This window comes from Harpia harpyja, chromosome 6, assembly GCF_026419915.1.
Source record: "Harpia harpyja isolate bHarHar1 chromosome 6, bHarHar1 primary haplotype, whole genome shotgun sequence".
In the NCBI taxonomy this organism is placed as follows: Eukaryota; Metazoa; Chordata; class Aves; order Accipitriformes; family Accipitridae; genus Harpia; species Harpia harpyja.
The window spans coordinates 64249582-64265251 of record NC_068945.1 but is presented as its reverse complement, the minus strand read 5'-3'; the positions used below and the strand labels follow the sequence as shown (position 1 = coordinate 64265251).

The 15670-nt window shown below is 39.4% G+C and overlaps 1 protein-coding gene across 11 annotated transcripts in view; it reads left to right on the top strand.

Moving 5' to 3' along the window:
- Nucleotides 1–15670, top strand: part of CELF2 (CUGBP Elav-like family member 2) — a 379009-nt gene that overhangs the window by 327392 nt on the left and 35947 nt on the right. For all 11 annotated transcript variants that reach the window (XM_052790987.1, XM_052790984.1, XM_052790983.1 and 8 more), the window contains one exon: nucleotides 7303–7437. In XM_052790987.1, coding sequence (XP_052646947.1) covers nucleotides 7303–7437 — 135 coding nt within the window. The remainder of the gene's footprint in view (nucleotides 1–7302; nucleotides 7438–15670) is intronic.

Here is a 15670-nt window from a genome sequence, read left to right as displayed (position 1 = left end):
GAGGGGCTTTTTATTGCCTTCGTTCCTCTGGGGGTGGAATTCATCCCACTGAACCTCAGCAGTTTGGAAATTAGGCGTCCGGTCTCCCTGCGATGTCAGTGAAGAGGGAGTCACTCACAGGCTGCAATTCATCCTACTAAGGGCTGGGGTTAATCTATCTATTTTAGGATCGAATGAATCATCCGCTCGCTCGCTCTCCTTTGACTATAGCAAGAGCCTGGGCGAGTAACTTTTATTCAGATAAAGTTAGATCAGATGAATCCTTCCCACTAGGACTGGGGAAATTTCAACTGAGAAAAGAACATTTTTTGCCAGGAATTTGTTTAGAGCATGCATGACTTGAAAATGTGCTGAAATCCTACATGAGTCAACTAGTAACTCCAGCTTTCAGTTAGATTTAAGCACATACTCTTAAAAAACAGGGCAGAATCAAATGTGGACTAAAAAGTTGTTTTCAGGGGTTTGCTAAATCGAACACTAAATGTTCAGGGTACCTTAAGCTCTGTTCAGATAAGCAGTTTTTCTACAGGTAGGTGCAGAATATATGCGGTTTGATGGAGGTAGCCCTCGGGTCTCCTGTCTATTTTAATTCTTAGAATATTGCTGGAAGAACATCCCTGTCTTTCAGACACAGGCCGTGAAGACTTTACCCCCGTTTTTAACATCAGCATCCAAAATGGCTGATGTCAGTGTTAGCAAATAGTTGCTTTTTGGCCTGGAGATGATAAATTTTACCTTAATCCATGATTTTTAAGCTGCAGTCAGGATTTAATTCAGAAGGAATAAATCCTAATAATTGGGAAGGATAAAATTTCCAAAGAAAAGGAAGTCAGGTTAGTGGGAACTGCTTATGGGCTATCCAGATTTGGCTCTGATAATCACCACTGACTTTGAAACTCTCTGTGCATATATTGTAGCCAATGCCTGCCTTTATTAGGAACTTGTTCAGCAAGCAAATCTCAGCTATTTCCCAATATGATTTTATTACGGTTTTGGAAACCCAAGAGCTGATGAGGCCTAAGAAGTCTTCAGAAACAGCTCGTGACTCTGTTGCCTCCTCTACAAATACCCAGTAATTCCGAATTTACAGTTATCACAGGAGAAAAGCTGCGGTGACTGAAATGAGGCAAATTGCTTCATTGTATGAAAGTTTGTGTCAGAGGCAGCACAAGAAGTTGTAAAATGTAAATCTCATGCTCTCAAATTTCCCCGTGTTTTCACAGAACTGCATCTGTGACTGTGCAGCACTACAAAAATTTCCTGTGAATGTGCTAATAGGCCTTATGAGAATGTTCTATCACCATCCATCTGTCACTTTTTAACAGGCCTGATTGGCAAGCACTTGTAACAACTGACATCTGTTCTCGCTTATTGATATGTAGATTTATGGTAATTGCTGTGAACAATAAGACACAAAATTACCTAAGGTGAACATTAAATTAAATTTTCATGCCCCTATCCTTATAAATAATTTTTTTTAAATCTTAAGTTTCAAGCAAGGCATACTGTGCATCTGTTTTGTACATAATTTAATTGTTTTTTTAATCTGCCAAATAACAAAATGAAAGTTGAATTTCCTTGCAATCTTGAATATTTGCCAAGCTGATAGCGCATTGGTAAATACATGTTATTAAAAATGGAATCAAACTGTATTGTGATTCTGTTTTTTTTTAATCATTTCCCTTTAATTCCCAACATCGTCTCTATCATGAAGATCAAGAGTTACTCCTTACCCAGAAGGTTTTTTTTTTTCCTCTACAGGGGGATTTTCATTTTTCATGTGCAGCTCTGCCTATGAGGCTGTTCTTCAGTGTTAAGCAATTTGCATTTCTTCAGAGAGAGGTGCATTTGCTGAGTGAGCAGCACTTTCAAATAAAAACGATCTACTCATTTGCAGTCCAGCTCTGTTGCGGGATTTGGGACTGTTTTGAAAAAGCAGTAGGATGTGAAATGTGTGAAGACAGTATGTGAAAAGGGGGAGAATGAGAGAGCAGAGTAGTCCCATAGAACTATACCTTAGCTGAAGTTCAGTTGAACCAAAAATCCCCATGTGAAAGCAAAGTACTGTGGGGGACTTGAGAGCATTTGGTTTCCCTCCTCCAAGTTTGTCCTAGCAAGTGGGATGTTGACGCACTTGACAAGTTGATGGGAGAAACCAATAAAGAGGGAGCAGAGATGGTAAGATGCCTGGGGAACGTGAAACGGTGATGACAGGACTTGTTTTTTACATGTTTGAGCAGACAGAGGGTCCTAAAGAGGATGCATATTAAGTGATAAACCTGTTGACACAATCAGCTGTAGAGCGTGCTGGATGACGGCGAGTGCCATGAGCCCTTGCTGACGGTCACATTTGGGGGCTCAGTTCAGCGGGGCTCTTTGCGGTGCTTCTCTTACGCATGTGTGACAACAGCAAGCAGTCTTTTTTCCTGAAGGCACCGAAGCTGACACCCTATAACATCTGCAGAGCTGGTTTGTGGCCAGTGTCTTTTAGTCACCTCTACAGTAAAACAGACTGGGTGGGGAGCCGACTTCGTCACTGCCTAGCTCTTGTTTGTTAATCTTCTTTTGGCATTGAAACTCTTTCGTCAAGTTGACGGGTTCCTCTTGTGCTTCCACAGGAAATGTCCCACTATAAAAAAAAACGTTTTTGTGGGATGAGGCAATGCTGGTGTTTGTTTTGCATCCGCACAGGCGCGACGGTGGTTCGTGAGCCCAGAGAGAGCAGTTGTTTGTTCTGCTGCCTGTTGACCTTGGTGCCTGCTGTACTTTTCCTTGAGCGCTGTACAGTGTGCGTATGCTGCCTTCCAGCTTCACAGGCCTCTGTGCTCATAGCCTTCTGCAGCCTTGCATGCACGGGCAATGCTATGCACATAAAATGCAATAAAAAAAGCAGTATTAAATTGCTTCAAAATCCATTTGTGTCTAAACTGAGGTTTGGAGAAAAGTCCGTGCATTTTCCAGAAGCATGTGGGATTTCACCTAGGTGAAGCTATTTTGCAGTCTCTCCTTTAGTACTGTTCTGTATTTGTTCGCTATTTTTTAATCCTGCCATGTGTGCTGTTTAAAAGTCCAAAGTGGAAACCTCCCCACAGAAGAAATATAAGCTGATTATGACTGATCCTTCTGATGAATAACTAACCAGTGGGTGATAGAAAAACAGGCTGCCATGGTGGAGAGCAACCCACTGCTTTCCCAAATCTGTTACAGAATGGCATGAAATACGGCCTCAGTGAAGACCAGCAATGTTTGCTGGACATTCTTTGCTGAATTACTTATATTTCTTATGAAAGAGGAAGGTAAATGATATTTGAGGACCAAATATCAATCCAGGATGAAAATGGATTCCATATCTCATTTTGAGAACCATTGTCTGCTTTGTTTGCAAAGAGCTGGACCCCAGCTTAAGTCTTTTCCACCTCTAAAATCTTGTTTGAAATAATCTGCAGAATCTTACTATCAAAGAAAGAGGATTTTTCAATACAAAAAAATAATTTACACCTGAGGCAAGCAAGTAGGTCAACTGAGTAATTAAAAAAACTAAATTAAAATGATGCTTCCATATCTGAATTTCTATCTGAATTGTACTTTTTGACTGAAAAGTTCTCAAGTTAAACCAGAGATAGGATTTGAAAACTTATGAATTTCCTTACCATCTCTGCTTTTAGAAATTTATTTGTTAATATGATGCTGCTTCCAAAACTTAGGTTTGGACTGATAGTAAAAATAAAAGGTTTTTCAAATATTCAGTCAACTTCTTCTGCTTTAGAAGCTGACCTTGTTCAAGATTTGAGATGTTTTAAGCAGTTTTATTCTATTCATTTGTGTATCCAGTATCTAATTCTTTAGTATTTATAAAATGTCCATGTAATTAAGGTACAGTTTTGCCATTTCAGAGTTAACTTTGTATTTTAAGGACTTAAACTTTGTGAGAGCTGGTTTAGAAGACTGACCAAGTTGCAACAATGACCCGTGATCACTTTGTTTAGTAGTTACACCTAATTGTCTAGGTTTATAGTGACTTGTGACTAGAGTAGCTTTATTGCATCTTGCAAAATAGTTTGGGTTTGCAGTGTTTGAGAAAAGCCTTATTTTTTAAGGTGATCGTTAGCCTCCAAAAGAAACCTGAAAGAGTATTTTTGGTCACATAATTCCTCCAAGTGTGTTGTGCAGATTCCAGACTACAAAGTGGTGGATCTTAGATCAACAAAAACCTTACTCCTAACATTGTCATTGTGTCACATTTTCAAAAGCACCAACATCTGAGCTGACTGTGGGCATTTGACTGGGGCACAGAAGTTAGAACCTCAGCCAAGCTAGGTGCTCACCTGAGAGCTGACCTGCTGTCGTGAATGAGTGGTTTGGACCGCTTAAAGAATCATCATCAAAGGTATTACCAAAAGTGATTTAATGGGAATTTATAAAAGCACGACTTCACAAAGTTCGATGGCAAGGTTCACTCTGTTACTTAATACGTGGATGAAACGTAGAAAGGAAAATCAAGTTAGAATCAAACTAGAATGATTTATACAGAGACCGAAGATGCAAAAGGGTAAGAGAGAAACATACAAAGGAAAATCAAATTAGAATTGATTTTTCATGATTTGCACAGAGTTTGGAGATGTAAAAAGATAGGGGAGACTCTCGCTTTGAGTCACGAGGTTCAGAGAAGACCGCCTTGGTTTCTAAACTCCTGATGGAGCTTAGGTGCAGTTGGATCCACTTCTAGTCCCAGACTATGTCAGTGGTTTATGCCTAAAGGGATTATGTGTGTAGCAGCAGTCTGAGGTTCATTCACAGTTTGAGGTGAATCACAAGATTTAGCAGAATTTGATCCTTTTAACATTTACAAAGTGATTCAATAGAATTTACTACAATCACAACAGTGACTTAGTTATAGATTCAAAAGGGCAATATTTATACTATACTTGCTATAGGATACCCAGGTCAAGTCACACATGCACGCACACAGACACTAAGCTATATACAAACAAAGGTATACCTGTTAAAAATTCCCCTTGAGTTCAGTGAAATATTCATGTCAAATGCCTCGTCATTTTCTCAACAGGCGAAGGGTTGAGCCTCAAGGAGTGAAGGGTATCAGCCCAGGTCCCATCGTCAGCTTTTGGCAATGGTCCTCCCATTTTTGCAAACTGGGGAGGTCGTGAGCTCTGAGAGGCATCCCCCTCAGAGGGAGATGCTGGTCGCAGCCCGCCGCGGTCCAGGAGAGCTCAAAGGGCCTCACTTAGGACCGCTGTTTATAGGTTCAGGTGATGACTGGCTTTAGTCATCAGCAAATTACCAGAATTCCAGTAGCACTGGTACCATTTTACTTAAGCTACAATCCAGGTAAGGGACGTTCCAAGGCTGACAGGGGATGACTAGTTATTCCTGCTCTTGTTCCCCGCCTCAGCCAGGCAACGGGAATTCTTGGTACGGTCAGTGCCGCTCCCCACCTTAGCTATGCAAGAGTTCCTGGTAGGGTCAAGGGACATTTAACCACCCAACTCATTATACAAAGGCCAAGGCCTAACAGGAATTCCTGAGATCGTTGAGCGGCCAAGGAGGGGGGGAATGCACCACCTCACCTGCCTGTTGGAACATGCTGTATTTAAATTTAGGGGTTTATTCACAAACAGATGCTTATATCAAGGTTCACCTCACAGTGCCTAATGCTGGGACAGTAAGAATACCTCTTTATGGGGCTTGTTGATTGTACCAACCTGAGTCTGCAACATACGTGTTTGAAAGTAGTATCACTCTCCATTATTGCAGGAGTCCTCAATTCCCAGAAAATACCTCCCCTTTATTGCATTTTTTTTCTTCTCCAACTTACTTACAATGTATTATGTTTAACCTCTTTTTTTTCATCTTCTGCAAGTTGTTATTAAGTTCCCCTGGTTTGAGAAACAAAGGGTGCAGGGAGAAGTAATATCTCTTGTTAGACAAACTAACGTTCAGAAAAAATTGGACAAGTTTCCAGGCACTCAAGCTCTTCTTTGGGTGTTCCCCAAAACTCATGCCATCTTCCCAGCTCTATCACTTGGTCTAAAAAAGGTATTACTCTTCCTACCACCTAACCTTTTGTGTGTACTTATATTATCAGGACTACAGGAACATAGAAAAACTCTTTTAGTATTTTGGTTTTATGCACTTTGTCAATTCTGTTGAGGTCTCAGGCAGCATGCACTGGTCTCCCTCATGTGTCTGAACCAAAAAGGATGATCTCTCACTGCCAGCCAGACAATGTCTTTCACATCTCTATGTAGACAACCAGTCTGAACATCGCCCCTGTGGGCAGTTGTATTCTTATTCAGAGGTTCCTGAGAAGGATCCAGTCTGGTTAATGCTAGCACCTAACTTGTATCTGCATTTTACTCTCTTACTGAAGCAGTTCTCCTTATTCTAAGTGCCTAAGTATTTGTTCTAGTCCAAGGTAAAAGGCAGGTGTTCTTGAAGGCTTCTAGAGAGACAGACTCCTGTCCCTCTGATTGAAGTCAAATGAATGTTATTTGCTGTTCCTTAATCACGTTTTCCATTTCACATAAATTCTATTTATTGTTGGTCCTTTTTTACCTGCCATTTAAATTCATGCCTTTCCTATTTAAATGCATCCATTTCTTGAAGGTCCTCATTGAAATGCAGGTATATCTCCCCCACATCTTCTAAAATAATGGAGCAACAGATGACTGAGTAGACTTGATATCACAGTCTAGAACTTATGGCCTGAAAGCCCCTACCTCAGTGATGGCTCTGTGATCAGACTGATACTAATTTGATGTTCCTAGTTCATATGTGGTTTTAGAAATGAACCATCAAAAGGAAAATCAGCACAATTATTGGCTACTGCACAGTATAGTCTTAGTAGATACATTCAGAGGAGACATGGGAAACAAATTGTATTCATCCCAATTATATGACCCCATCCTGAATGTGTTTTAAATGTTAGTTATCTTCTTTACACCCCCTGTTGTGTCAGGAAATAGTATTGCACCTGGGCTTCACACAGAGTTTAAATGACTTTTAATTCTACACTTCCCTTGTAGAAGAGGCACAAACCAGGTTTAATTTTCCTGAACCATGGGCTGGTCCCTTTGCTGTATTCTCTCAACTCCAAGGTAGAGAGGTGAGAGATGCTATTCAGGGACTGTAAGAGGTGGTTTCCAGATTATAGATGTCTTGGGAGTGAAAAGAAGAATTGAATCTCTTGGCAAGGTACATCCCAAGCTCCATGTCCATTGAAAATAGCTTTTTTTTTTTTTTTTAAGCACATGTTTTAATTAACCCTATTGCTTCTCCACGCAGGCATGAACGCTTTACAGTTACAGAATTTGGCAACTTTAGCAGCCGCAGCAGCCGCCGCCCAAACCTCAGCTACCACCACCAATGCAAATCCTCTCTCCACAACGACTGGTGCTCTGGGAGCCCTCACAAGTCCCGGTAAGAGCAGAGCTTGCTTTCAAAATACAAACATGAGAATAAATGGGAAGATGATAGTTAAAACTGTGATTCCATGTTGTGTCTAAATTCTATGCTCATATAAATTCTGAAGACCCTTTTAATAGCTGAATACGTTTTTGTTGCTGTTATTTTTAAGCAAATAACTAATTTTTAAAGTGGTCCAATTTGTGCGTGTTCACCTTTCCAGACTCATTTCAGGGGCCATTAAAACCTAACGGACCCATCTTACAAAACTCTATGTGAAAATTACAATTGCATGAGAAACTTAAGCTAAATTTAACTTCAGAAGGAATTCTGAACATGACCAAATTCTTCCCATCCTACAGAAAAATCAGCCACAGTGGTTCTTTTTAATCCCTGAGAGACTGATTTTTGATTCCCAGCACATCATGCATGTATTGCCTTCACCCATCATGAATTTTTGTGAAGTCCTTCTTTCTTTGTTTCCTTCTCTTTTTCTTGCTGTAGCCTCAGTTGAGCTTTCTTCTGGTCCTAACTGAGAATACAGTTACAGAAGTGATATCAGATGTACAAGGAATACACAGCCAGATTCTGACTTCCTTACACTAAGCAGAAGACAGATTTATGGGGGAATAAGGGGCAGGATAAGAGGTGATGGTGCCTCCATGACCACCATGTAGACTTTCAACCTTGCATGTCTGATGTCTGCAAAATCCTAGAGAGAAATCAGGGCAAATCCAGAGTTCAGTAACACTTCAGCATCTCCAGAATCCACAGAGAGAGATGTTGATTCAGTGTAGTTACTCCGGATTTACAGTGATGTAGCTAAGTCAAGAATCCGGCCGCTTATCTTTACATAAAGGCTGCAGGGTGTAATTATTTGCATCATGAAGTGTGTTTATTGCTGTTCTAAAAAACATTCATATTATTTTAGACACCACTAAAGAACATTTGTGTTTAATCTTGTTTAAGTGTGTATTTATTCCCCATGAAAAAGTAATTCATGGCAGACGGTTTGATCTCATCAGTAAGGAAAACAGTCTTCACTGCACAATAGAACTGGGACTGAGTGTGGTGCCGGGTGTTAAAACTGGCCAATGCTTTCCGTTATATTACAGTTTTATTGTTTGTTTGGGGGAGAGCTTAAATGGAAGGCAGCTTGGCTAATACTAAGTTTGTGCAGAATTTTCCTCTTTCTGGTGTGAGCCTCATCTCGACCTAAAAATCATGTTCATTCACAACATCTCTGAGAAGCAGGCTGGGTGAAAATAATTTTGGTTTGCTGACATATTCTTTTTCAAACCTGAGCAATCTCTTCCCTCTGTCCCGGAGCTGGGGCAGTTTGCAAAAGGCTGGTAGTCTCAGTGTCAATGTTTCTGCGGTACTCCTGTCCAAATGTCACCCATTTATAGAAGCGGAAATGTTGCATTTCATGCATGCTCTGTAATATCTCTGCAGTTTAGCTGTTAAATGTCTGAGTAGCCTGTCCTCCCAAAGCATGCTCAGCATTTCTTGGGCCATACTGACAAAACTTCTCAGGGCAACTCGAGGTACTGCACTGCGGTGCAGAGGGGCTGGAAATGAACTTTCCTTATTGTTGCTGCTCTGCAGCAAACTGGCACCAGAACCTCAGGCAGCAGTGTGTTTCTCTCGTGTTCTTTGTCTTGCCATGTTAGCACAGGACTCAGATTCATCCTTAAGGTCCACATTTTCCTCTCTCTCTCTCCAACACAATTTCCTTATCCAGCCTGGCTGACTTGCTGTTCCCTCTTTTAACCTGGTCTTGAGGCTCCTTGAGTACCTGGAAGGTGGTTTCGTCTGATGTCCAAGTCTGCAGAGGCACACGGTTAGAAAGGTGCTTCAGCTGGGCTGGGCAGATACTTCTTTGGGATAACCGGAGCTTAGTATTGCTCAGGGTGGTATTGTAGAGCAGATACCAAGGTTTTTCCAAGGAGATTAATGATTTTGGCTAACACATTGAAAATGTGTTATTTTCAAAAACTTCTGGACATTTAGCCTTTGAAATAGTGTAGTTCAGAATGACAATTGCTTTTGAAAGCCTTATAGATAGTAGCTGTACACAAGTGTTTCTAATATTAGACAGCTTGGTGTGTCAAAGAGAAAGTCTATATCTAACAGATCCATTGACCTATTTATGTTGCACAACCAACCTAAAATCAAGCCTTGTTAAAATGTCCTTCAGTTTAACCTCTCTTATCTGGTTCCACATTCTCCACCCTATTAAATATTTTGTAAACCTGAATAATATCTTCAATGATTCTTCTCTGCTCTATGGAAAACGAATTTAGTTCGATAAAGCTTTTCATAGTAGCTCAAAGTATTTCCATTAAAACTTGAAATATGTTGGCAGAAAACATTTAAATCTGCCTTTCAATGTGTGGATATTTGGAGGCCTTGAGGGTATTTTTTTGGTCTAGTTTTCTTTTAATAGAACACTTCAGTTTGTTGTGTTTCATAAGTGTAAATTATTTTGTCTGATTTCAAAGCGTGCACTAAGCCCAGGAAGAAATGTTTGTGTCTCTCCAGATAATGCATTAAATTAATATTTCTCAGTTCAGAAAACTGCCCAAATTTAGAACAGTGCAAAGGTACATGCTTAAATTTAATCCTTTTCTTGATGCTGTTAAAGCAAAAATACTGCATGGAACAGGGATGGGCATGAGCATGTACTTCTAATATGCCTTAAACCATGGCAGCCACATAAATCATATCCATGTTTCTACCCATATATAACTATATCTCTCCTGAAGATGTCTCCTAAATCAATCTTTGACCAAGAGCTCTTGTTCTCTCCTTTGGAGACATGCGTCATAAGAGCCCCAAAAGATGGTTACTTCAGTTAAAATTTATCTTGCAGCTTAATTTTATATAGATAAGATTTAGCAAGCATCAAACTGTTACGGAGGGGACGGTGGTCAGGCCAGTTTTGATGCATTGGCAACACAGAAAAACAGGCCAGGAAGTGAGGAACCAACAGGGCATCTGATATTCGAGGATGTCAAGTTTTGCTGCTGGCTTCTAACTGCAATATATTCAAAAAGAAAAGAAAAATATTCAGCATCTAATAGTGACTATTAAATCTGTATGAAACTCCTTCTTCAATTCAAGGTTCATACAATCACATATTTCCAAACAAAGTCCAATGATCTTTCTCTCATACTTTCTTACTAAATAGCTTTGACCGCAAGAGAGTCTAAGGACAGTCATTCTCCTCCATGTGCTAAATACTTTCTCTTAAGCTTGAAACAGTATTCATTCAGAAAGAACAGAGACAATGCAATCCCCAAACTATTAATTTTTTTATAATTGTAAATTTATAATTTCAATTTTGCATACCCATGGAAGTCTCTCCCTACAGCATTGTTAGAAATGATTTTTTAAAAGGCTTTGCTTAAAAAAACATGAAAGATTAAGCTTTCATTTTAGTAAAAATCCCCTCAGGCAATAACTAGGTTCTTTTGTCTCTTGGCCCTGGAAAAAAAATTAAAATGGTTTAAATTGCCCATGGTTAAAGTAACTGTTTCTTGCAATTATCAGATGGTAGTGAATAAAAACGAAAATGAAATCATGAAAGAATAAAAACCAGGTAAATGCATATTATGTCTTTCATGAGTTTCTCACGGGTCTTTTGAAGACTCATTTAATCATCTTTCTTGTCTCTTATTTTGATATGATAATTGTTTCCTTTATTTACTTTAATCACCTCTATTTAGTTAATTAATTCTTCACTTTCTTTTCATTTCACTGCCTTAGAATACTTTCCTGTTTTAAAGGCAGGTACCTATAGTATTTCATAACATAAGGGTTTGGGCTGGGGTAGCTTTTACCTGACTCCAGGTTGTCTGAGCCAGTTTGCCTCAACTCCCTTTTGGTTGGGCCCTGGAAGTTTGCATTTCCCATTAACTAGGAAGGGATTTTGGAGGGACTACCTCAGGCGTAGGTATCGGCACTGTAAATTTCTCAATTTAGGCAGGATGAATCTCAGCTGAGTGTCAGGAACCTTGTCCCCCAGAGACTGTCCTTGACAGGTCCTGCAAACGGATCGACTAGCAAAGAGCTCGCAGGGAGGCCGCTATTCCAGAGCCTGCAGAGATTTATGGTTAATTCCCGGGATGGTGGGAGGGCCTGCAGGTGGATGCGAAGGAGGGACATACGAGCTCAGGATCAGAGTATCTGTCTCTAACGCTGTCTGACATTTAATTTGCCTCAGTTGACCAGCTACCCTAATTTTCCCCAGGATAATAATGTTTATTCTGACTGTCCTGGGTGGTACAAGGGCGATACGGTACTGTAAAACATTTCCTGATATCAGGAGGTATGAAGCTCCTGATCTTTTTGCAAACTGATGTTAAGCAACAGCAGAAAAATGTTTTGTGCTCACAGGGAGAATATGGAAGTTGGGTTTCAGACACCAGCTTACTTTGTCATCTTGCCCTTCTCCATCACTGCGTGTATTTTTATTGTTATTGTTTAATGCCATAACATTAGGCTCACAGAATCTCATAGGTTGGTAGACACTTCCCAAGGTCTCTACTCCAGTCTCCTGCTCGCAGCAGGACCGCTCAGAGCAGGTTGGTGAAAGCCATGACCAGTCAAGGTTTCAATATCTTCAGGGATGGAGATTCCACAGCCTCTGTGAGCTCATTTCAATTTTGTTTCTTAAAATTCATGCATGAATGTTTTTTCAGTAGCCAGTAGGAAAGCCCTTCGATGTGCAAATGAAGAGACGAAACATCTAATTATACATCCAAATTTATCTGCATAAACATACACAATATAACTTCTGAGCTGTGGGGGGATGGAATTGCTAAACCAGAAGCTAATTCAGTTTCAGACTGAGGAGCCTTGATTTTCCATGACATTTTCGTGATTATTTGATTCTCTAAACTATTATTTATTCACACAGCTGAACTAGCTATTCATGCTTCAGTAAAAAAGCTCTTCAGGTTTATCTGCTGTGTAAACCTAAGAGGAAATCTTCCTGCAAAACAATACTGTCAGTGTAGAAAGTAAGATTTTTTTCTTTAATGACCTCTTAAAATCCAGCCCAGCTTTTGCTATATTATATCAGAATTCAGCCATTAACTCTTACGTTGAAAAAAAAACTTCTCCTAGGCACAAAAGTCTAAAAATACTCATTTTCAGGCAGATGCTGACATTGAAGAATAACAGCCCCCAAAAAGGAAGTCTGTGAAGTATAGAATAAACTGAAAAAGAGAAAAAAAAAATTATTACAGTGCCTGTCCTGTAAGAATTAATTCATCCTTATCCCCTGCTAAAAGCAGAGAATTTTAACTTATAGTTAGCGTCTCTGTGGTTCATTATTTTCTCTACCGCCTAATACAGTATGAAGATTGTCTTTGTTAGCTGAAGGTATTCATGTTGTGAACACAATTGTTGAAATATTAGAGATTTTATAGAATATACAAGATGCTTCAGCTGAGAAGCAGTGAAGAATGTTCAAATAATCATTCTTAGAAGATTCTCTTTTTGTTCACTTCAGTACAATCCATTTTTCTCCAATCAGCGGTGCAAGTCTGCCACCGTGACATTTTGTTAGAGGCCAGTACACCCACTGAGATAGCTGTGATTTGCTTCCAGGATGATCCAAAAATAACCCTACCAGTAGATGTGTAGGAAAGTCTGACAGTTTGCTAAAGAATGAACTGAGGTAGAAGTTTCATGTTGGAAAAGATAGGTTTAAAATGCAGAATGGCACTCTTCATACTGTAGTACGAATTGATTATTTTTGTACCATTTCATGTGGAATTAATGCAGGTTCCATTATTATAAAATAATTTCAAATAAGGTACCATTATTATAAAATAATTTAAAATAAGCTTTATTAGTTTTGCAGTTCATAGAAAACGTCCCTAGTATAATGTTCATTATTTTTACAATAAAGATAGAGTTGATAAATATAACACACATCCTAAATAAAGGTTTATAAATACAGTATACATACAGTACACATACCCTGGATGGATGCTTAAACAACCCAAGTGTATGATTTTCGATTTTATGTTTAAATCTAGTTGTATTATTAGCACTGTTATCTTAGTGCTTAGAGCACAGAGCAGTCCAATGCCTTAACCCTGATCTCAGCACCATTTTTTTAAAAGTATGTGTTTGCAAGGAAGCCAGGGAAGAAAATCTTGCCTTAGCATGCCCACCACCCAGTGCCTGTCACTTAACTGCATAGTTCAAGGAGATTTGTGATGGGAGAAGTGTATTTCTGAACTGTTGTGTGTCAGCTCGGCTTACCCACATAGTGTTAAGTTTCTGAGTCTCTGCTTAGGCTCCTGAATAAGTGAATTGATTTTGACTGCTCTTAGTGCCCAGAGACTATGCTACTTCTTGGAGAGATATATTGGTACTAAGCCCATCTGATAATTAGGTCACCCTTAAGCAGGCATCCAAACACAAGTTGGAGCCAAAAATAGGAAACTGGGCATGCATTTTTGACCTATATTTGTATTTTTAATAATGCTACAAAATATCTTAAATGACTAAAGAAGAAAAGAGTAGGAATTGTGGCTAAAAATCTCCCAGAGTCCTCGTACAGTAAAAGGAGAGGTGAAGGGTGATGAATTCCCACAGAGCCTCCCTGGAACAGCACTGTCTCTCCCTGGTCTCCTCATTTGGAAAACCGAGCCAGTGATAACCTGAAGGATGCTGATAGCAGCAGACAGGCCATCAATTAACTGGAATGACCTGTTTGCATATTTGTCCCTTAAAATGTAACAGGTCTTTGTATATTCTCCTAGCAAATTGGTTTCTGAACAGGTGTATGAATTCAGCCCGACGGATGTTAGGAAATTCAGTTGCTAAATGGCTGGGCTTGGGGTGGGCAGAAGCTGTCAGTGAAGAAGTGTGAGGCTGCCCGGCAACTGCAGAAAGAGATGTTTTGCAAAAGCTCCTTCCCTCTTTTTTAGAACCAACATTATCGATTTATGAATTTTTGGCACAGAAATCTCTGACTGTTTCCTCAGAACTGCATAAATATCAAAGTTGTATACTGAAGGACAGAAACACATGCATATTTTTCAGTGAAGCATTGTGCTAGCTAATGCTTTGGGTGGTTTTTTTTTAGGAAACGGTGTGCAGTGCTAAACCATGGATTAGTCAGATCTAATTCAACAGGAGACATGTTTGTTTTTTTAAACATTAGTACATTATCATCTTCCTAAAGTATTAAATCCATTGCCTTAGCACATTTCAGGATTTAATTTGCTTGCAGTGTACTAATAACGCTTTATAATACATCATATTTTGTAAGTATCTCTCTACCCCACTCTTAATCTCTATTTCAAGCCACAGGAATCCCAGTTTGTAAAAAAGGCTATTTTTCTTTCCGTTGGAAGTACTATTTCAAGTTCATTCAGGGTTGTTTTCTACAAAAGAAACATGATACTATCAGCTTGGCTACACAGATAGATAGGTGAGCTTATATGCTATACATCTTACAAGAAGTTCCAAGCCCAGAAAATGCTGGAGTTCATGATAGTCAGGAAATAATTTAAATCTTAGCAAAACTCATGCACTTGAAGGAGCTTTCAACTATTTAAGGTTTACTACTGCCAGCACTGCTCCTTCAACACTACTGAATTGTACACATGTCCATGGATACTCATGGTCTGTTTTCCTAAGGCAGGATAAATTGTGGAACATAATGGGAATTAGAGTTTATGAATGTCTTTAACCTAATTGTTTCAGCATTGTCTGAAAAGAGCTAGTTGTTTGAATATGAGGCTGCTAATTTATTTTATGCATTGGCCAAACAAAAATATCCCCAACAACGGCATGAGTTTAAAACCAAATAAAGTAAACCCTTGACTGCCTTTGCTGTTGGCGGAACAAAGATGTGCAATATGAATGAAAAGAACCAGTGCCACATTGAACTATGTATGACTTTACAAATGGTCTGCAAAGGACCTGGCTGAGTAATTTTACATGAGACAAGATAATCCTCGAGTTCTGCGGCTTACAGAGGCGAATGACTATATCTTGTGGTGTGCTATTACAATGAGATTGTGCTTGCACACCCCACTAAAAATCCTTTCTTCCATGGAAATTATTATTCATGCACTTTCTGGACTCATAACTCCTTTACCTACAGACTCAAATTTTCAATCTATAGTTTATCTCATCTTTACTCTAAAATATCATGGATAAGACTCCTAAGCGTCTGAAGTAAACAAATCTTTTAGGCACATCTTGCTGCGATGGA